Raw genomic sequence first — 24,764 nt, 5'->3', positions numbered from 1 at the left:
TGGCAGGTTCCATAAAGTTATTCGATTAGGTTTAACTGATGACCTTTCATCTGTATTAAATCATAATCATTCGTTTCAGCTGTGTGCCATGTGCTCTCTTAGCTAGCACCTGCAGGTATGAGCAGGTGCACAGCACGTGCTTTTTTATTTCACGCGGCCTCGCGCTGAGTTATATTTTAGCGAAGGAGCTACCGAGGCTACATTCCCAGTAGATGTGGCGTAGCGGTGGCCCAACTATTGGTACATGAAGGTCAGTCAATCTGTCAGTTCAAACGATAGTCCAATAGAGCGTTATTTTTTACGTCCCGTCCCGTAAAGTAGTAATGTAGCATTTTCCGGAATTGTTCCGTCCCGTCCCGTTCCGGAAAGTAGGTATGCCCCCCTACTTTCCGGAACGTAGGGGGGCATACCTACTTAAAAAAAAAAGGTATGCCCCCCTTGCTGAGATTTTTTTTCGTTTTCTTAGGTTTTTTGTTTAAGTTTTTTTTTTAAAGCACGTGACTGCCGGCACTATATAACTTGCATTCGCAAATACTGACCTTTGTTGTGTGGGGCGATACTATAGTTGGGAACATCTCGCCGGTTCAGTGATGGACAGTGATGAAAATATTGGTGAGCCGGGGTAGTATTTAATGATACTAGTTCCAGTGTGTGACTATCGGTATCCATAGGACCACATAGGCCGGTCGGTACGCGAGCATTTTTTACTGTAGTTTTCGCCGAGCCGTATAGCTATTTAGCCGGTCACCTGTCACCGGCCACCGCTCGCCAGTCACGGTGCAAATATTTATTTAGCCGGTTATATTTTGTATTTTTTTTATCTTTTTTTTTTGACAATCTACTATGGTATTAGAGGGGAACTACTAACATGGCTACAAAACTTCCTCATCGGTATAGGCATCAACAAGTAATTCTTGACGGTTCAACCAGTGAGTCACATGCAGTTAACTCGGGTGTCCCCCAAGGAAAAATCTTAGCCCCTCTATTATTCTTATGTTATATTAATGACCTACCATTATTGATCAATGCCAACATTGGTCTGTATGCTGACGATACCATACTTTATACCGTTATTCACTCTACATCCGACTGTTTATCACTTCAAAATGATCTCAACTCCTTATCGCAATGGGGCACTAGATCTGCATGGTATGTTTTTTAATCCTGATAAAAGTGTATTCATGAGAATTACTCGTAAACACAATCCAATCACCTACAACTACACCATTAATGACATCTCTATCAAAGAAGTTTCATCTACCAAATATTTAGGAGTTACAATCACCTATGACTTGTCTTGGTCCACACATAATTATTACTAACATCACATCCAAAGCTCTATCAGTCAAAGCATTCCTACAGAGAAATCTTAAGTCCTGCCCAGCACAAATTAAATTGAAATATTATAATGCCATGATAAGACCAATCTTAGAATATGCCAATCCTGTCTGGTCCCCTCACATCAGAAGAGATATTGATAAGCTTGAAAGAGTACAGAGGCAATCTACCAGATTCATTATGGCTGACTTCTCACGTTTCAGCAGCGTATCCAACATGCTCATTGACCTTAACATTCCCAGTTTAGAACACCGCAGACAAGTATCCAGTATCACCCTCCTCTACAAAATTGTTCATAATCTCATTGATATATCTCCTGTTGATTTAATTCAACACCGGAGGACATGACCAAAGATTTCATCACATCTATGTAAGGACCAATCAGTACAGTAATTCATTCTTCCCTAGATCAATAAGACTGTGGAATTCACTCCCACCTGACCTAATCCAACAACAATCATTACAAATTTTTAAGCACCAACTGAAATTATTATTACTTTCCCCTACCAATCAGTAATCCCATAATCAATCACATTGTAAAACATTTTGTATGCATGTTTCATATGTGCGTTAATCCTCAAACTGAGGCTGCACATTTCTTGGAAAATAAAATAAAATAAATAATAAAATAAAATGATGATAATATAAATAAACACTTAAACAGTGGGCTAGACTATAATACTTAGTCTATAGTATTTTGTATTCGTAATATTTAAATACAACAAAAACAAGAGCAGTAGCTAGCAAGCACCGTTGGTACGTGGTAGAGCGTGGGTACTCCAAACCTGAATGTCCGAGTTTGGACCTCGGTTGCATCAATGTTTCTTTCTTTGTTTCTTACACCTTTTTGGTAATACAATTTTCTAGTTTTTTTTAAAAATGGCAATGACTGGCTAAAGATCAGCAGCATTTTTATTTTTGTTTTTCAATCGGACTAGGAGCACAAGTAGAGTAACTCACCTAATATTGGACAGGCTCCAAAATCGAATGCAATTACTCATGCTACAATAGGAATTTTTGAACAACTTATACTGTATGTCTTTAGATAGTGTGAGACTTTCAACACACCAGGTATCAGCTTTCTCAGCTTCTTTGTCTGGTGGCAGCAGCCTAAGCTGGCACTGCCTGCCCCTTTGCAAAAAGTAAGGGTCTGGTGAAATACAGATACTATATCATTTCTTCCTTCGGTGGTAGTCAATTAATGCGTACCAATAATGTTCATGCAGAAATTGCCTTGGCAATGCAATGCTTTTGTACGAATTGAAGGGAATCATCTGACGTAACAAGCAGGTACGTGCGCTGTCTAATTGAATTCATTTTGAAATGATTTAGTATTTGTATTTCACCAGACCCTTACTTTTTGCGAAGGGGCGAGCGGCGCCAGACTAGCAGCAGCCCTGCAAAGTCATTCCCAATTAATATGTATAATCCGAAAAAAAGATTGATTTACGACACCCATTGTCTAAAAAGGCCTAATGTATTTCGTGGACTGGACTCACGGACTGGACTCACGCACTGACCTGGAAACAACTTTTAAACAATACTCCAGGCATTGTCCATCTCTTGCAACACTGGAGACACCACTATCGAGTTACAACTGCTGATACTGCTCTTCCTTACAAGTTTACAAACTAGTGCGTGCACTAATTAATTAGAATACACTTACGATACACGAGTACTATCAGTGATAAAGTGTGATAGAGGCTATTGTTATAGCTTAGATGTATTTCCTCCAGTACTCAGCACTAGTGTTAGGACTGTAGTGATGAGTCAGTTTATTTGCATAGCCCCATCAACTCTCTGGGCGGTGCCACCTGTAGCTACCCTGCTAAGAATTATTACTGGCTCATCTCTACAACCCTAGCATTAGTGCTAAAGCAATAAAGGAAAAACATCTAAACTACAACAATAGCCTCTACCATGCTTTATCACTGCTAGTACTCGTGTATCGTAAGTGTATTCTAATTAATTAGTGCACCGCTAGTTTGCTTACTTGTAAGGAAGAGCAGTATCAGCAGTTGTAGCTCGATAGTGGTGTCTCCAGTGTTCCAAGAGATGGATAATGTCTGGATTATTGTTTAAAAGCTGTTTCCAGCTCAGTGCATGCGTGAGTCCAGTCCGCAAAATACATTAGGCCGTCTAAAAATCACACTTACATCCAATCAACAGTTTTATATCTTCACATTGTAGAGCAACTCATCTACTTTCTAAATAACCCCAGTTTATTTAATCAAATCCTTTTTTAATCACAAATTACAAATAAAATAAAATGAGATGTCACTGGAGTAATAATTGCACCATGAATTTAAGTGTACGGGAGTATACGATGTTTATAAAAGTATATAGTACACATTTCCTGTCAAACAACGTATTTAATCAAGTTTCTGTATACTTACTGCTCCAGTGACATCTCATTTTATTTGATTTGTAATTTGTGATTAAAAGGATTTGATTAAATAAACTGGGGATGTTTAGAAAGTAGATGATTTGCTCTACAACATGAAGATATAAAACTATTGATTGAATGTAAGTGTGTTTTGTAGATGGTGGATGTCTGTGAGTCGATCTTTTTTCCGGTTATACAAATTAATTGGAAATGACTTTGCAGGGTTGCTTCCACCAGACAAAGAAACCAAGAAAGCTGATATTTGGTGTGCAAAGTCCCACAGCCTGGAACTATCTAAAAATGTATAAGTTGTTCAAAAATTCCTGTTGTAGCTCGAGTATATAATTGCATCCGATTTTGGAGCCTGTCTGATATTAGGTGAGTTACTCTAGTGGTCTAATTTAATATGTCAACATCACGATGAAGTCTTGCTAATATAATGGCATCTTTTTGATGCTGCGCACTGCAATCAAACCCTAATGCAGCAGTTAGCTTGTTGTTCATTCATGGTGTTCATGGCTATGGTTGCAAGTCCGCAGTAGCTAGCTAGCTACTATGTAGAAAGCCATGCAGACCGATCTCAATGACAGGGAAATGTGGTTTGGCCACCCAAAGGCCGGAGTGTACTTTATGACCTCTTAAATAAGACCACCTCATAATAGTGACTATACCGTCTCCCAAACAAAGATAAGGCCTGTGTATTTCATGACCTCATTAATAAGACCACCTCATTATAGTGACCAACCATATCCAACAATTAAGCGACTTCAAAAAAATTTTTTTTCATTTACAAGATACACGTATCTACACTGGAAGTAGGTCTTCAAGGCTCTGTCATGGAGCGTCAGATAACTTTTAAACCTTTCCCCGGTTCTAGCAGGGATGGCCAGCATGACATCTACTTTATGTATCAGCTTAATCCGGCCTTTTTCATGGTACAAAGTATGGGGTTTAACATTACACATAAAACTATTGGCAATGAAAAGTTTGGCTCACCTCAACAATCCAGGTGCAATCTTTAACGAATCCTGGTTATGCAAGGCTAAGTCGCTCCTCGCTTGAATACTTCAGCTAGTTATACCGTTTGTGACGAACGGTTTACATGATACTATAAAAATCTCCATCTCAATCCAATAGTTGCATACCCCGGCTGAGCAGAGATTATTAGTGACGTGTGAGCTATATTACGTGGGCGATTTGCAATGGAGAAGTATTCCATTCATGAATGTTTAAGTCAAATGGTCAATAAGCCTCGTACATCATGCTAATAACACGTTTAAGAAGCAAACTATTTTGATCATGTGATCCAACTTTGTATTTCGTATGCTGTACTGGGAGCAGAGGTAGCACAAGACCAAAAATTAAAGGACTCTATTATAACAATACAATAGTAATCACATGGTCCCATCTAACTACAGTACTGTATATAAACCACGCCTTCACCTCAAAATTCCAGCCCATACATCTAAATTTATTCTGGAAGCATGAATTTAGCAGTGTTCAAATTTTTGCTGCATGTAATCAAATTAATATTTTAAAAATGGTTATTATAAAACTTTCATGTTAGCTGTTTGCACATCTCCACCATGTAAACCTGTGGAAAAAAGGTCACATTTTTAATTGGTGAATTTAAAAAATATTCTTTATCACGCACACGCACACACCACACACACTCACACTACACACACTCACACACACACTACACTACACACTACACTACACACTACACTACACTACACACTACACTACACACTACACTACACTACACTACACTACACTACACTACACACCACACACCACACACTACACTACACTACACTACACTACACTACATACCACACACTACACACTATACTACACACTACACTACACACTACATTACACACTACACTACACTACACTATACTACACACCAGTGACACCACACTGCACTACACACTACACTGCACTGCACTGCACACCACACTACACTACACTACACACCACACTACACTACACACCACACTACACTACACACTACACAACACACTACACTACACTACACTACTCTACACACTGCACTACACTACACACTACACTACACACTGCACTACACACCACACTACACCACACTACACTACGCACTACACTACACTACACACTACACACTGCACTACACACTACACTACACTACACTACCCTACACTACACTACCCTACCCTACACTACGCTACACTACACTACACTACACTACACTACACTACACTACACTACACTACACTACACTACACTACACTACATATTCACATAAAAATAAAACACTGCAAGGTATAGTAAGGGTTAGTTAATTTTGTGGTCCACCACATATAGCAACAAGGGAAATGCGTATATGTGATCAAGAATTTAATTTAGATTCTAATATCATAATTAGATGGTCAGACTACCTTTGTCAACTAGAGATGAACTGACTTTTGGTAAAAAGCGAGGGGTAGCCAATGCCTTGGGACTCTTGTACGCTATGTGAGAAACCCAATCAGAAATACACAAATATTTTAGAAACCAAATCTTAAATCCAAAATCACACAAAAATAATGGAGAAAGTAAGTTTAACAAAGTAGACAATCATCGATCACGAATAGTTAGAACAAGATGTAGATCAACAACTGTACAGGTAGATACTAGTTAGCAATCTCACTAAATGCTTTTAAAACACATAAAGATTGTGACTCTTGTACACACCATTTGGTTGCTTTGTGTGGGCATTGGCAACCCCTCTTGTACACCATTTTGCGTGGGTATTGGCTACCCTTCGGAAAAAAGACTATACAGAAGCTGAGCCTGTACAGAAGATGAGCCCTGCACAGCTACGTGGGCTTCTTTGTACAAAGCATACACTCACCTTATTTGCACATTGCCCAATCGTCATCATGGACACTTCCACCTCCCACCGTGCACTAAAGTGATAGAAGCATCATTAAATAATATAAGCATTATTATAGTATAACACAGCAGCACAATATTACAGCATGATAAACAAACCAAAGTATTTATACAGAAAACTACATCCTAGACATTTAATCGTCTTTGAGCAAGGCCATTTTAACAAAGGCACAAAATGTGCGTGGGCGGGCAATTCATTACATTCTGTTTACCGTTTATAACTATCACTGGCAAACTAATGCATGTACAATATCAAAGAACTTATATATTTAAACACTAGCATGATACTTATAGGCTATTTTTAACTGTCAACTACTTCTTGTGCGTGGGCGGCCTCATCCACCCCTCCCCTCTGCACCCACCCACCCACCCCCTATATGGTATACGTGCTATACAGGTGAGCATAGAAAAGTTGCTAAAATTAACAGGTTTTAGTAGAATCTTACTTCTAATAGAACAAACAGCACATTTTCATACTATAGCTGAATGCATTAAAATATATCGAATTGTTATGATATGACTGAGGGCTGGTATATACTCCTGTGGTTGTCTCAGATGCCAGCCACATCCAAATACATGCTGGTGGGTGGAATAATATCCATTATTGAGACACATGGTAGGCCAAGCTAAAGAAAGGAAAGCCAGCACACCACACCATAGGTATGCAGTCATTGACAGGAAACAGAAAATACAATTTCACACATGTGTAGCTCTGTACTCCTTAAATGGAATGATTTACATTGCTAACGTCCTCCACCATCGGCACCCAACATACCAAAATTGAGCAAAAGATTGCACATTGCATTTATGAAATATGAGCCCTCAAACTTCGGCATAGCTAACTGCTTTTTATTTCTTTGTTTTGGGGCTTAGATTTATCTTTTTTCACACACTTTACAAAGGTATGACATGCAAATGTGTAGCTCAATCACCTTGAAATGTGGCATACTTTAAGCACGTATTAAGTCACAATTACACACTAAGTTTAGTGAAAATCTTATAGATGCGGTATTTGCAGAGTTATATTATTTTAAGATCAGTGTTTTGTCACACCTACAGAGTAAATCGCTCATAAGAATAACTTGAAAAATTAGTGTGTGCATATGTAGGTTAACCATCATAGCTCAAACCTTTCATTATTTTAAAGAAATTTCAGTGACAGCTACAGACTGAGTTACAAGGAGAAAACTAACCTGTGGGGTCAAAATACTCTAACAGAAGAGTTAACATTACTGAAAATTTTAAAGGTACACAAAAACATTGAAAATAACTAGTCCAGAGTTTGAACTAGAGACCTCAATCCCTAATTCCCTATCTCCCAAACTTGAACTGCTTTCATCAGCTGATGATCAGTTAAAAATTTCCACCTTATAAATAAAAATTGTATAGTGTAAATCTACTCAATAGTAAAAGTTTATGATGCCATAGATCTATGTTATAGCTGACAAGTATTCTATGTAACTATTTTGTTGCTGTTACCCCCAGTTATTGTGATCATATATACAGAAGACTGATAAAAGACTAACACATTGTACAGTAGTACATGTCATACAATTACGCTAACACTTACTTCCAATCACTATTACGTACATCATAATATTACATCATGCAAAATGAGCCTGTTATTAGTTTCTGTTATACTACTGTGACATCTCCTTCCAAGCTGCAACACTGGTCTTTGTAACATTGTGGAGGTTGAATCTTGGTGCCAGTTTTAGAGCAAATTTGTATCTGTTTGTGTACATTGGTACTGTTATTATTTGTTATACCTTCAGAATTTCCTGATGTCCTGGTACTCAGCTATTAGTGATTTTGACAAACTTCCCCAGATGGCTGGCATTGGTGTCAATGAGTAAGAAGTGAAAGCTATGGACTTCCATTCACCATTATGCTTTTGTAGTAGCACAGCCCCTAGTTCATAAACCGTAATAAGTAATAGTTCTGTCTTCTGAGAATCCTGAGAAATTCCATCACTGCTGATGATATTACCTAAACAGATATACGTGTTTGGTTAAATACACATTTATTACTGTTCAAAGTCCAGCTTGTTGGGTTGCTTGGAGAGCAGCTTTAGATCTACTGTCATGTTCTGTCTGATCAAAGCCAGATGTCATCAATAAAACAAACAATTTTAGGTAGACCAACAAGGTTATTATATGCCTCTGGAAATGTTCAGATGTGCTTGAGCAAAAGGTAATTTATTAAAGCAAAATCTCCCAAGTGGTGTAAGGAATATAGTCTGGAGTCTGGGTCGAACAGAATAAGCCAAAAGTCACTGTTTATGTCTAGTCTTGAGTACTGAAAACTGAGTTAAGGTGGTTTCAACTTTAGTAAGAGGATGGACTTTTCTTGAATAACTTTTGTTCAGAGGTTTTAAATCTATGTACTTCTCTGGAACTTTTCAGTACAACCATCATGCCTGTGCACTGGGTGTTGGTGTCTCCACTTTTGTAATAACTCCCAACTTCTCCATTTGGTCCAGTTCATTTCAAACTTTAGATTTTGAAGGAACAGGTATGTGTCTGGTAGTGTTGTTCCAGTTCTCAGTACTGGAACTAAAATAATTCCAGTTTCTGCCCTTTTTATTCCAGTTCCAGTTCTAGAACTAGAACTGGAACTGGAACAATAATTTTGCTTTTCTTAAGACTGGAACTGGAACTGGATCTTTCGAAAGTTCAATCCGAGGTTCACTCCCACGAGTGAACGACTCTTCTTCTGTGTTATTATCTTCCATGAGAACTATTAAGATTCTTATGGTTTTACGGTTGGAACTCTGATCTCATGCCTCGACTTCCGCCAAAACCCCCCAGTCAAAGCATAGATACTAGTGTCTATTATCTATGGTCAAAGAATAGTTTGAAGCTAGGCATTACCCGTTAATGAAGCGCCTGCGCTAAACGAGTAGACTAAATCCGCGTGAAAGAAACATTCGCGTTATTTATTATTATTTTTTTGTTTGTTTGGAAGTGGTCAGAAAGGTTTTTTTATTTTCGCGTCTAGTAGTTTCCTTCGACTTTAGGGGACGCGAAAAGTAGCATTAGCGTTAGGGTTAGGTAGGGTTCAGTCCAGGGTTCGAGCCCCAGATGAGTTTTGTGGGTTTTTTTTTCCCTTTTTGTCTTTTACTGTTAGTTCAATAGCGATCCCGGCTGACTTTAGGTTCAGTATCCACTGCCTTTTATTTTATTGTACTGGACAGCCAGTAATTACTGATGCGTCCAGGGGGACCAGCCCCAACTAGAAAAATTCAAATACACAAATATATACACTACTTAGCTACATACATGCAATAACAAATAATATTATGTAGCTACTTAGCTATACTATAATTGGTGTCATGTACAAAATCGTTTTCTTTTTGCGTCCTGGACAAGGCTTCACGTGATGATTAAAATGCTTAGCTGCCTATATTTGATCTCCCATTCTGAAAAAAGCCATTGTATGGGTAGCAATTAGAGCTTCTGACCCCCAGGTCTATCCTTTTTGGGAATGTTGCTTTGCAAATACTAAACGATAATGAGTACTCCTGTCCATCTTAACTTGAAGTAGAAGAATCAGCCCAGAAGCAGTTATCTGCCTTACCATCTGCTCGATCCCTGCCGTACCTTAAAGTCAAAAACCACCTGACATAATATAGCTATATTAAATTATCACATTTTGTTTAAGTCTCCACTATTAAAAATAAAATATGCGAAGATCACTTGCAGGCACTCTTTGTCCAATCCATGTTTGGTGAATTGGAAAGCTCCTGCAAGACCTGGAATAGACTTCTGGCAGGATTTCACCCCTGGTCAATTATCATTTCTCCTACAAGCTTAGCGCTGCCTCCAATACTCTACCCACGCACTGCTGTCAACCTTCAGAGGTGGCCAGTAGTGCCATGGTCAGTTTGATGCCAAGTGATTCCACCTGACCTGCAACAGTTCATGTCATGAATGGTTGCCCTCTTTCATTGACTCAGCAGTGCTACGCTGTTGTCATAATCAGGTACTCCATGATAGACAACAGACAGGATAGACAACATACTATAATATTAGCTATCCATTTGTTCACATGTATGCTGACTTATAACCACCAGGCCTGTGAAGCACTTCAAGCTATACCATCCCAACATCCATTCTGACAACTTCACATCACCCTGATATAAACACAACTCGCAAGTCCATTGTTCATGTGTTGCCGAGTGTGTTGCTATATGCTGGCATTGACATGTCCATCATTTACAATCAGTATGGAATCAATAGAAAGCAATTGAAAATTGAATATTTGCAATTATTTGCAGAATTTGCACATCTCCAGTTATTATGAGACCCTTGAAATTTCAGCACTTGGCCATTACCGACCTCCATCCTCTATGTTTAGATGCCGGATGTTGCCTACCAAAGTATCCTGTATATAGCCTCTGAGAAAATACTATTGGCTAGAAATCTTTGTAATTGCATCTATGCCACACATGCAGGTTGTTTCTTAGGACTGTATGCATGTGTCCAAGGACTCACATGTATTAATTTGTTGTACAAACTTGTCATAGAATAATTTATTTGGTAGCTAAGTAGCAAAGACCTTTAAGGGTAAAATGCTTATGTGTAAAATGTTTAGTAAACAAGTAATTAAATAATGTAACTGATCCTTAGAAGTCTCCAAATCTAGCTATAAACTGTCTAGATCCATCATATCTAAATTATTCCAGTCGGGAATTGTCTTTGGTAAAAAGAGCAACTGCAACAGTTTGTTCTAGCGCAGAAATGTGTGAACTTTAAAAAACAGTTAGCCCTGGTTGTAGTTGATATACTAGTAGATGAGTAGGAATGTGCATTAGCTTGTTCAAAAATTCAAACCCTAGTTAAACTCAATTGCAAGCATGTATATTCATCAGTTTATAACTATTGCTCATTGACAAAGTGCTGCACGTGTGGCATGCTAATAGCATTATATGAACCTAAGAAAGGTTAACCATCCATTAATTCTTCATCCTCTTGACCTATACTGGCAAAAATAACTATACTATGTCTTAAGTTGCCAGCACTTCCTCTACTCGATGTTAAGTAAATCACTTAAATGACCAAAATATCCTGCATACTGATGCAAGTAAAGTACAATAAGGTATTCTTTGCATATATAGCTCTATCTGGTGCCCAACTTAGCCTGCATGAAGTAGTAAAATAAAGTAGTATGAAAAACAGGCTCTATATGCACGATACATGTGATCTAGAATTTCACAATGGATGGGATGCTAACGACAAAGATTTTGCAACAAAATTTATATAGTGATAAAGAAAATGACATGACTAGTCACTTAATTCTAATAGTGATTGTCAGTCTATAGCTAGTGGTTAGTCATACAGAGGATGCTTGCAGCAGGATGACTTATTAAAATTAAAGTTCAATTTCAAAGGGCTGTACGTATAGGCAAGAATTGAAGTTGCTTGATTTTTATAATTTGAATGATGCTAAAACTTTTAATAATTGCTAACTGTGGTCGGCAATATCAATTTATTTTACAACCATTCCCAAAGAGTTTTCAATTTATTTTCACCATTCACCAGGGGTACATGCCCACCTTACAAATCAATATTATGGGAAGGACTTCTGATATAACTTAGTGTTCATTCTGAAGCATCTCTTTGGAATCTATGGTATACCTATAGCTACTCAATTTTTGCTGACATGTAACTAGCTAATACTCCACTAATTCATTTTTAGGTTTCAGCCTTCTCACAATACTTACACATCTGCATGACTGTTTCATTAGAGTACCATGCTTACCCAGACTGCGTAGATCTTCAAAAGTGCGCATGCATGCATGCAGTGTCCTAAATCTGTCCTTGTATACAAGTCTCACATTATATAGTTCAATCAAGCTAAAGTGTGGGAGGGTAAATCTTTTAGTGCCATACAGAAGCAATTATCAGCTAGGGTTACAAGCAGAGAAAATGACTAGAAGTTAATACATAATTGCAATTTTCCTATTAGGGAAATAAAGACAAAGAAGATCACTTTCATTACAAAATTTAATTTGGCTCAGAGGTAAATTAAACCTGGGATATATACCTCTATCTAAAATCTTCATAAAATGTCTTTACTCCATGCTTTTGTGTCCATTTAGCCATCAAAATGAAAGCTTTGTGAGCCACAACAGCTGTCATATTATGCAAGACTGAATGTCAGGGTTATGGATTATATAATTAATGTCTTTTAAATCAGTCTGCAACACTAGACAATTCATAAAACTATAACATACTGTTGTGAGTGGCTGGCATCTGTTCTTAAATATGCATTCAATCTTACAAATAAATATGAAATGACCTATGTCTACAGCACATGGATAAGATTTTTTTTTTACAGAATTGCAGGTTATCGAGCATCTCATATACTGCAGAAACTATACTGTGCAATTAATAAATTTTGGATATAAATTATATAATACGGATAATGCGGAACTTGTTTTAGAGTTGACAGTATATTCATTTTTAAATCAACTAATAGAAACTAAGTGACGTTGTTGCCTTCTGTTATCAGAAGTATGTTCAATTTCTTCCAAAGTTTTTCCTTTTGTTTCCGGCACAAAAATTGCCACAAATAGAACACAAATAAAGCATGTTAAACTGAAAGTCCAAAACACACCATAAGGTTTCACCAGAATTTCATAACTCTGATAGATTCCAGCAATAAGAGCTGCAAGGATCCCATTAACAAGAAAGGATAAACCAATTCCAACTCCTCTTACACGACGTGGAACCAATTCTACTAGCAGTATAAATGATGCGGCAGATATTCCAGCTGCGAAACTAGCTATAAACAATGCCACACAGACAATAGCCAGTGGGTAGAGGTCACTTTTACACTGAGGATCACCTGGTGGATGGCAATAAGGTTCATTGTTTAAATATTCATAAACACCCATCACTGCATGACTTAGACTTGCTACACTATAACTGATGATTAATAATTTTCGTCTGCCAAGTAGGGATGTTGTAAGTATTCCAAATATAGCTGCTATAATTTGAACACCTCCTACTGCAAATGATGATGTCAGTCCTGGAGACTTGACTTGTGTTTCCTTGAATATATCTTCAATGTTGAATAGAATGGCATTTATCCCACTGAACTCAAGAAAAAATGTTATAAGACATGCCAGAATTACTGGATGATAAACAGATTTCTTCTTAAACTCTTGGAAGATCTCCGATACTGATAGTTTCGTTAATGATGAAATTCCATCTTCAATCTTGAATTTCTCCACCAACATTACAATTGGGTCCATTTAGCCATACTAAAGTTTTAGCAGCTTCTGATTTTCTACCCTGAGTCAGCAGCCATCTTGGTGTTTCTTTGATTGTTATGGCGAAGACTACAAAAATCACTGTATGTGCTAAAATGACATTAGCCAACCAGTAATAGGTAACATACACTCCAATTAGTTGGCCAAGGAACAATCCAACTGTTAGCATTAATCCATTCACCGCTATGAATGGACCACGATAGCGACTGGGAGATGCTTCAGCAACATATGCCTACAGAATATACAGAATACAAAATGGTTAGTTTACTGACAAGTTGATGTTACATTACAACTACAGCAAAAGACTTAATTAATTATAATCATAACTAATTGCTAATGTAAATTCATTACTATGGAAGTAAAGGAAGTAAGACGATCAACAGTGTTACAAATCAACAGTAGTATATTTGAATGGCAGGTATATAGTTTCATGTCACTGCACATTGTACAATGAGAACATCACAATCTATTTTACACCATACATGGGATTACTTTGTTTGCATATAATATTATTCCCATAAACTATCAAGTTTGCAGTAATAATAATAATAAAATAAATAAAATAAAAAATAGAAGCATCATGATGGTGAAGAGGCCAATTGTCATGATTAATATATTATAGTTATATCAATATTGTTTCAGATCAGAGTCAATGATCAAATTGACATTGGAAGTGCAGGCTGCATCATCCTGCATGTCTTCCAACAAAAATTTAATACTCTGAGATTGAGACTGCTACATCAGAGGATGTTGGAAGTGATTAAGTGCTTTAGAAGTAAGGAACATGGGTGGAGAAATAGGGGGACAGAGGGGCGATCCCCCCCCCACACACACACACCTTGAAGAGTGGAGGGAGCTGGAAATTTTTGAACGCCCAGTCTCCTCAACTGCAAATTTTTTTAGAGTATGCAGGTTAGTATACTGTTTCTAGTAAATTCATGGAATCCCCTATAGAGTAGTCACCTAACTACTCTAATAGAACATTCAGCGGAAACGTATAAGTTGGTTCTGCTAATGCGATTTATTCAACCTGTCTTCATTAACAGATGTATCTATATTTAATCAAGTGCATGAGTCTATCTGAAATTAGGCCTGTGTCAAATGTGCCAGCATATAATAAGAAGTATAATAGGCTGGAGTATTATGTCAGCATAATGCTAGCATATCTCAAACTATGGAGCTTAATTCCATGAAAATAGATTGATACTCTCTAATAGAGCAGTCAGTGGAAACTGCAACTGCAATAGTAGCTCCTTAGATCGATACTCTCTAATAGAACAGTCATTTTGTAATAGATCTAATATAATTGTAAGAAATGTTGCTGACCAAACAGAGTACCAAAATATGTTTATTGGAAGTGTCAGTCATTCTTGACCTACAGTATACAGCGAAGAACTTACTTGTCCGGTATACAATTATTTTGTGAAGAAACAAATTATCATAATTTTCATGGTTTTATGGGTTACTCAGGCTACCTAGCATTGAACTAATTAATAATTTTGAGGATGAAAGGACAACCACAAAATCAGCAAAAATTATATCCCTCAAAAATTTGTACACATACAGCTGTATATAGCATAGTCTTTTTCACACACACAAACACACACACGCACGCATGCACGCACACACACACAACACACTACACACACACTACACACACACTACACTACACACACACACTCACACTACACACACACATAATTTACGTACATTACAACAAACAGTAGTCCATCCAGCAGCAACACCAACCACAAAACGTCCAATATAGAGGAGTGGTCTGAATGCAGGACCATCAGTGGACACAGTGAGAACTACTATCAACCATCCAAAGGTGTAAGGAATACAACATAAAATAATGGACAGTTTACGTCCAAAACGATCTGACGAGTATCCACTGAATGGAGTGATGAGAGTAGTCCTAAACAAATAGACAAACTAGAAGAAAAAACATTAGGAGATTACAAATTTTTGTTTCATAAAACTTGATACTTGTATTAAATATTATTTTGTAAGCACTGTGGGGTCACCAACCAACCAACCAACCAACCAACAGTGTGGACAAGATCACTTGACATAAATATTAAAAAATGGTTATAACATGATAAATGATTATGATGATAACAATTACAAATGTATTTATAGCTGTGTAGCAACTGTGAACTAGTTAGGCACTTGCAAGTTTAATTAGGTGTCTGAAGCATTTAACATGCACAGATATGAGATATATTCGTCACATGCAGGCAGTAAAGATAGATTTACTCTAATAGAACAGTCATACTACACCGTAAATTCATACTTCCGAATTTACGGTGTTATGAAACAATCATTATTATGTATGGATTTTACTGACTCTCCAAGATAATATTCTGCATTAATGTTAATTGCTCATTTCCAAAAAATTACCTTTTAAACCAGATGTAGAGTCTATCACTGACAAAAAAGAGTTATATCCACCCCAAAAACACCTTCACTGTAAAAAAGGCGTGCCCAAGAAACTACAAGTACCTGGAACCCAATGTAAAAAAACAAAAAGAAAAAACAGCTCAGCTGAAGTGAAAAGTAACTGGTAACTTAAAGAGCTGATATCTGAAGCGGCCAAGAATACAATTACTAAAGTTTAATCCATGCAAGAACACCTTGGCTATAATACAGGTGTGTACATGAAAGTAACTAGCAACTGAAATGGCTGATATCTGAAGTGGCCAAGAATGAATGGTCTTATACAACTAATTCAAAATTTTAACACTGAACCTTTATAATTCAGCTGTGTTCTATATTCACTCTTGCTGCATCGTAAAGTAATTTCTTTTAACTCTAATTGGCTGGTAATTTGGCCGCCATTTTTTGCTCTATTATACTGACTATTAAAAAAGGCGGCCAAATTACCAGCCAATTAGAGTTAAAAGAAATTACTTTACGATGCAGCAAGAGTGAATATAGAACACAGCTGAATTATAAAGGTTCAGTGTTAAATTCTTGAATTAGTTGTATATGACCATTCATTCTTGGCCGCTTCAGATATCAGCCATTTCAGTTGCCAGTTACTTTCATGTACACACCTGTATTATAGCCAAGGTGTTCTTGCATGGATTAAACTTTAGTAATTGTATTCTTGGCCACTTCAGATATCAGCCATTTCAGTTGCCAGTTACTTTCATGTACACACCTGTTTTATAGCCAAGGTGTTCTTGCATGGATTAAACTTTAGTAATTGTATTCTTGGCCGCTTCAGATATCAGCTCTTTAAGTTACCAGTTACTTTTCACTTCAGCTGAGCTGTTTTTTTCTTTTTCTTTTTTTACATTGGGTTCCAGGTACTTGTAGTTTCTTGGGCGCGCCTTTTTTACAGCGAAGGTGTTTTTGGGGTGGATATATACTAGTGCTGGGACAATGATTCAGAAACCTTTGGTGACTTTGTACATTTTTCAGTCAATGACTAAAAACTTACGTATCTATGTTTCTGACTCGCTTAATATTGTTAATCAATAATTGATTCACATCTATTTTTGGAATCAAGCAATGTTTATAAGAAGGATTTGTTTTAACCATTTTAAAATTGCACATGTGGGGGGGGGGGGGGGGGGGGGGGGGGTTAAATTAGTTAGAAATTATTACTGGGATTGTTTGAGCAAACCTTTGAATGTCAACAAAATTTTGTAACCATTAAACAATGGTATGTGTGCTTCCTTGAGGCAACTGCCATTATGTTCTAAATAGTTACTCTAGTGGACCTATATTATGTTCAGCTGCAACAAAATTATACCATGTACAACGTACAGCATATTCTCATTCATACTGAACACTAAAAGCTTTGGAGGATCAGTAGCACTATTACAAGAAGTTTCAAAGGTTAACAAGACCTTATTCAAATATGTTGTATTGTGCTATCATATCTGAGTACATGCCATTAGCTTGATTACTTGTTTCTCATCAGTGAAATTTGGGATTTTTTTGTGTGATAATAGCAACTAAATGAAATTTGAGGCAGTGGGATGAAAAGTAATGTGGATCGACATACAGGGATGAGACTGAAATAATTAAACTAGTTTGTTTTGGTCTTGCTGTCATTTTAAGTAAACACATTTTTATGTTCTGCCATATGGGAGGCTTTCTGGACACAAGATTAACAACACTTGGAAATAAACAACTTTTAATTATCAGTTGCACAAGTCCTACTTACTCTAATAGAGCAAACACATTCTATGTGATGCATGAGATTCAGTCACTTCTATACTGTCTGTTGAAACACTTACGACCAGGAATAAGATTTAATCAAGCAATCAAGGGGCAATTTTACAGTGAATCAAGCAATCAAGGCATCCAAAAAGTGGCACTCAAGGGAGTCCAGAAAACACGGAATAACCGTTAGGGCTTGTATGGTTGATGATCAAAAATCAAGGTGTTTATGAAATGAAGTGATCACGGAAAAATTATTTCTTGATTCCGGTTACAAGTGTACAAACTGGCAGAAATCTGTGGCCTAACACAAAGAATATCACACTGTGTATAATCCCAACAATACCAAAACTATTACAGAGAGTACTGAACCGAGGGGTCACCAACTGACTCGAAATCTCGTACACCTTCAATGAAATCCTGCCTGAAATATGAAATCTTAAGTTTTTATCGTGATTCGGATTATATACTCGTTCTGGTACCGTAGCTTACACTCAACAATGACTGCTCCTGCACAAACATAAGAATGAAATTCGATGTTCCGCTTCGCTTTGGATTTGTATTAAGCGAGTTGTGGAAGCCGCACAAAACCAGGAGCTGTGGGAAAGAAGCCATACAAAACCAGGAGATGATTGCAAACTACTCAAAAGTAAGAATGGAAACCGATGTTCCGCTTCGCTTCGGATTTGTATTAAGCAAGCCAAACAAAACCAGGAGCTGTGGGAAAGAAGCCATACAAAACCAGGAGATAATTCATGCGGACTGCTCAAAGTAAGAATGGAATCCTATGTTCCGTTCCGCTTCGGATTTGTATTAAGCTACAGTTATGGAAGCCAAACAAAACCAGGAGCTGTAGGAAAGAAGCCACACAAAACCAGGAGAGAATCCATGCTAGCTACTCAAAGGTTGAAATCTGATGTTCCGCTCCAATTAGGATTTGAGCTGTGGAAGCCAAACAAAACCAGGAGCTGTGGGAAAGAAGCCATACAAAACCAGGAGATAATTGCAAACTGCTCAAAAGTAAGAATGGAATCCGATGTTCCGCTCCGCTTCGGATTTGTATTAAGCGAGTTGTGGAAGCCAAACAAAACCAGGAGCTGTGGAGGAAGCCATACAAAACCAGGAGATAATCCATTCTCAGTAAGAATGGAATCCGATGTTCCATTCCGCTTAGGATTTGTATTAAGCGAGTTGTGGAAGGCAAACAAAACCAGGAGCTGGGGGAGGAAGCCATACAAAACCAAGAGATAATTCATGCGAGCTGCTCAAAAGTAAGAATGGAATCTGATGTTCTGTTCCGCCTCGGATTTGTATTAATCGAGTTGTGGAAGCCAAACTAAACCAGGAGCTGTGGGAAAGAAGCCATACAAACCAAGAGATAATTGCAAACTGCTCAAAAGTAAGAATGGAATCCGATGTTCCGCTCCACTTCGGATTTGTATTAAGCGAGTTGTGGAAGCCAAACAAAACCAGGAGCTGGGGGAGGAAGCCATACAAAACCAGGAGATAATTCATGCGAGCTGCTCAAAAGTAAGAATGGAATCTGATGTTCTGTTCCGCCTCGGATTTGTATTAATCGAGTTGTGGAAGCCAAACTAAACCAGGAGCTGTGGGAAAGAAGCCATACAAACCAAGAGATAATTGCAAACTGCTCAAAAGTAAGAATGGAATCCGATGTTCCGCTCCACTTCGGATTTGTATTAAGCGAGTTGTGGAAGCCAAACAAAACCAGGAGCTGGGGGAGGAAGCCATACAAAACCAGGAGATAATTCATGCGAGCTGCTCAAAAGTAAAAATGGAATCTGATGTTCCGTTCCGCTTCGGATTTGTATTAAGCGAGTTGTGGAAGGCAAACAAAACCAGAAGCTGGGGGAGGAAGCCATACAAAATCAGGAAATAATCCATTTTGAGTAAGAATGGAATCCGATGTTCCGTTCTGCTTCAGATTTACTTAGCAAACTACACAAACTTAGCAAAACTTCATAAACTTAGAAACACACAAATTACAAAAGCAACTTTAGCATACAGATACTCCTGGTTTTGTGAGGTTTCACACCAGATAGGGCTTCAACAGTTGCTCCTGGTTTTCAGGGATTAATCACGGGATTTCCTCTGAATGATTGGCCTTGTTTCCCGAGGGCTTCAGCTGCAAGTTGCTCCTGGTTTTGTATGGTTTCCTTTAATAGTTATGTCTTCGTTTTGCTCCTGGTTTTATATGGCTTCACAATTCTTCTCAATTTCGTGAGGCGTTGCTCCTGCATGACTTTCTCCCAATATTTTTTGGTGTTTCAGAACTTGTCACTCTACGCCAACCTGTAATTTAAAATCAGATTTTGCAGCTTTCATTCGATTTTGTGAAATCCTTTGATATCTGTGAAATCTTGAGAAATTTGTTTAAGATTTTGAAATCCGTACCCTTTTTTCGTGAGTTAGTGACCCCTCGTACTGAACCGCATACATTAAATAGATCTTGATCTAGTGTCCTATGAAGTGAGGTGTATCCCGTCCTGCTCTTAAGATCGCTCAACACCGGTGAATTGAAGCCTCTGCTAAGACCAAATAGGAGAAATCCACACGCCGCGACAATGCAGACGTACGTGGCAGGCCAAATGCGAGTATGACGAGGTATACGCTTTCCCGAGGGCTTTCTTTCATAAAGCTCCGTAGACTCTTGCTCATCTCCTGAAGCCCCGCTCATTTCCTGTTCTGTAGCCATTTTTTGTAGTTCATGTATGATTTTCCTGTAGTCTAGGACCACGCCTTCTGTCTCGATTGTAAAGGATTCGAAAAGATTTAAGTTTACGGTCTCGTATACGGTGCATTATCAAATAGAGTAATTATTTTTGGGAGCGTTAAATCGAACAAGGTGAAGAAGATTCGAGAAGATCTGAAGATGGATAAGCCTACCATGGATTCGTGCGAGTATTGTGACAAAGTTGAACCAAGTAAGCTGAGTGGATTTCCTGTTTTAAATATTACAATGTTGCGTAGTAGTAGTAGAGAGAGAAACCATCAATAACAATGTGCCACGCCCCTAAAAACTCTTTTCTAAAACAGTAATGTACGCGAGCTATTCGCGGAGATTAAACTCTATCAGCTTATCACAAAATAACGAAAACAGCTATTATAAAAAAAACGGTGAAATATTATATAAACCAACAAAATGTCGTGCCAAACTTTATATTATGATCATATTCTGACACGAGAATTGAAAGTACAATTATACAATGATTTGTCGGCCCATTACAATTTAATATTTCAACTGCAACGATTGTTCAGTCAGCCATGCTTGCTCACGTGTCCCCGCTCTCGTGATCCATCCTTACAACCTCCCTCCTCTTTAAAGATGGTACACTAGGGCCATCTATTTATTTATTTATTATCAATTTACCACAAGGGAAGGAACAGCACAAAAGGCAAACCTGTACAAGGTACTGTCCTAATACAAAACACCTACAACCACTAAACAAAACACACACAAAATAACACTTACAAAACAAATCAACAACTATTATAATTACATCTTCAAGTAACAAGCTGGTCTCCAGATTGCTCTTCCAGAGAGAGACATCACTTGCGGCTGTTGCAGCCCTTCAGTCTCTTCTGAAGAATCTGCATGCTGTTGATTCTCCTGTGGTGCGGTCCTCTTCCTGATTTTAACTTGACGACGAAGTCTATTTGTGTGTTCTATTCAAGGATAAGCTCCACTCATTGTGTCCTAACACTTTGACAAACACTGTCGTGATACATTTCATGGCTCAGAAGATTTACTTCCCTCTAGTACAATCATAGCATTGGTTGCAGTCAATGATTTATTCTTAAATGGTCCTTTGTAGGAACGTTCTAATCTAAAACAAGGCTGAACTTTCATTATGACTAAGTCTCCTACTTGTAATTCACTATCTCTAGCTTTATGGTTATAGTTTCTCTTCTGCTCAGCTTGACCTTTTCGCACACTCTTCCTCACAATGGCTCTGGCCTCCCTCAACTCCTCCACAAGTTCCTTGGCAAAATCAGATGCCACTACTGGATACTTTACCACAGGTTGACAAAAACTGAGTGCTGAAGGCAGCTTGGCATCTTGTCCATAAACAAAGTAATTTAAAAATGGTGCCTCTCCAGTCACAGAATGAGGCGTGGTAAGGTATGCCAACAACACAGATCCCGATAGATCGTCCCAATCACGTCCTTTCTTTCTAATAAGCTTAGACAACATTTGTTTTAGAGTACGATTAAATCTTTCGACAAGGCCATCAGTCTGGGTATGGCTCCCTGAAGTTGGCAATAAAGGTGTACCGATGTAGGATTTTTTACTGTCTCGATGACCGATGTATATTTTACAGATTAAGCCGATAAACATCATCCGATCCGACATATCAAGTACACATATGATGAGCATTGACATACTGATGAACAACTTCTTATATTATGCATTTTATACTGTATAAGATGGCATATACAAAAATCAAAGCAATAAAAAAACTATAATGTCTGTAAGTGATTCAAGTGAATGCCCAAGTCATGTCAATTGATGAACTAAATGCTACCGAATCTTTGAACAAGTGGTAGGTTGTATCGAATAAGTAATAATGATTCTGCCATATTGGGATTTAATCTACTCCTTCTATCATCGTAAACCAATCCAGCACCAGAAAATAGCCGTTCAGAAGGCACGCTTGTAGGTGGTGCACTTAAATACCTCTGGGCTATTTTCGCTAACACAGGAAAGCGTTGGTGGTGGCATTTCCACCACTTAAGTGGATTACCAGTTTTAAAATCCAACAGTGGCTCACAAAGGTATTGATTAACTTCATTCTCTGAACTATCACTGGCAACATCAGTGGGGTTACTAGCTTTGGAAAGAATTTCAGACAAGCATCCCCAAAGCCTACTTTCTTTAGCAGTATCTACAGCAACTCTTTTAGCAGTAGGAGGCTCTAGACTTAGAGGTTCTTGAACTAGTTCATACCACTCTTTGTACTTTTCCTGCAACAAAGCCTTAACGTCTTGATATGAGGAACTGAAAGATTTATCCTTGAATCTTGGATCTATGATGGTGGCTAATGCAAGACAATCTGTTGTTTCCATATCGCTATATCGTCTTTGCAAAGAGTTAAGCATTTCTGCCTTCATTCTACGCACACCACTGTCATCATCGTGTTCTTCTAAAGTTTTCTGCAAAGCACATACCAATGGTATAATAAGTGAGATAGTAGCTTCATCTTTAGAAATACATTTTGTAATTTCTTCAACAGGCTTTAAAACTTTCACCACTTTGTTAGCTGTGTCTAACTGTGATGCTGTCAAGAGAGGAATGGAACCATCTACACCATAAGCGGCTAGAGCAACCTTTTGCTCTATGATGGACTCCAACATATACAATGAGGTATTCCAGCGTGTGGGATCATCTTGTTTCAAGTGATGCTGTGGCAGATCAAGCCTTTGCTGAATTGCTTTCAACTTGTCATATGCGATAGTGGAACGTTTGAAATGCCCCACGATAGTGCGACAAACAGCTAATAGATCACTGACAGCTCTTTGACTAATCACTCCATCTTTCACAACTAATTGAAGGGTATGAGCAAAACAGCCATAGCTGTTAAGGTCTGCATCTCTCATAGCCTTCTCCATATTTGATGCATTATCACGCAGAACAAGATGAACATGTTCTTTGTTTATATTCCAATTTGATAAAACTTTTCACAGGTATAAACTCCTGTGTGGGAACCCTCCAAAGTCAAAACATGGAGAAAAGCCGATACCTTTTCAAAATCTGCTGATATCCAATGAGCTGTCAAGCTCAATAAAGATTCACCTGCCATGCTACAACTCCAAATGTCAGTTGTAAAGCTGTAATATCTAGCAAAGTTATCTGATTCAGGATAAAGTTTCTTTTCTACCCCAGTTTTCACATCAGCCAGAATACTGGGAATAATAGTTTCTGCAAAATACTTTCTTCTTGGGATTTTGTATTGGGGTTGTAATGTTTCAACAAACCTCACAAAACCGGTATCTTCCACCATTGAAATTGGCTGGTTATCCAGTGCAATCATCTCCCCTAGTTTTTTGTGTAGCTGTTTAGCCCTTGGGTGGTTGATATCCCATGGTTTAGAGCAATCTTCTGTCTTTTGTAAGGTAAGTTGGCGCAAACCAGCAATACCACTAGCTTTAGCTCTTTCTTTTATCGCAGCATCCCTTTCTTTCTCTTTGTCTTTCTTCATGTCTGTTAGTTGGGCATATTCTCTCAAGTGATGCGACCTTAAATGATGAACAAGATTACTGGTGTTGTAAGACTTTGCATTATTACCACCACGAGCAACCAGTTCTAGGCATTTGTTACACCTAGCATACTTGGAATCTTCTGAAATAACAAAGAAAGCCCACACTGGAGATCTCCAGACAGGGCGGAGTGGCCGGAGCCGTGACGACTGACCAGAGTCCGCCGACTGTGATGATTCACCTAATGATGATGTTAGACTTAACGACGATGTCAAATCAGGTGGTTCCGGCGAAAGTGAGTTATCTCGTGACTCAGGCAATGAAGCCATGCTTCACTTGTTTATTCATGCTATAACGTGCTGACAAAGTGATCTCACTCCTGGCACTGAAAGGCTTCAGGTTGAGAGCTATGCAATTTTACACACAAACTTATCAGCTGAAAACTGT

At 38.1% G+C, this 24,764-nt stretch overlaps 2 protein-coding genes across 2 annotated transcripts in view; one reads left to right on the top strand and one right to left on the bottom strand.

Moving 5' to 3' along the window:
• Positions 1 to 518: 518 nt before the first annotated feature.
• Positions 519 to 24,764, top strand: part of LOC136254129 (TPR and ankyrin repeat-containing protein 1-like) — a 47,837-nt gene continuing 23,591 nt past the window's right edge. Inside the window, exon 1 of the mRNA XM_066046803.1 lies at positions 519 to 612. Within this exon, the coding sequence (XP_065902875.1) occupies positions 591 to 612 (22 nt within the window). The 5' untranslated portion in view covers positions 519 to 590. The remainder of the gene's footprint in view (positions 613 to 24,764) is intronic.
• Positions 13,940 to 20,866, bottom strand: LOC136252709 (uncharacterized). Its single transcript, XM_066045278.1, has 4 exons — positions 20,557 to 20,866; positions 15,633 to 15,857; positions 14,051 to 14,154; positions 13,940 to 14,003 (listed from the first exon to the last, which is right to left on the bottom strand). The coding sequence occupies exons 1-4, from the start codon at positions 20,812 to 20,814 to the stop codon at positions 13,940 to 13,942; spliced, it is 651 nt and encodes a 216-aa protein (XP_065901350.1). The 5' UTR covers positions 20,815 to 20,866.

The sequence above is a fragment of the Dysidea avara genome, chromosome 4, assembly GCF_963678975.1.
Source record: "Dysidea avara chromosome 4, odDysAvar1.4, whole genome shotgun sequence".
Lineage (NCBI taxonomy): Eukaryota > Metazoa > Porifera > Demospongiae > Dictyoceratida > Dysideidae > Dysidea > Dysidea avara.
Note: the sequence above shows the minus strand (reverse complement) of the source record. Positions and strands in the feature narration are given on the sequence as shown.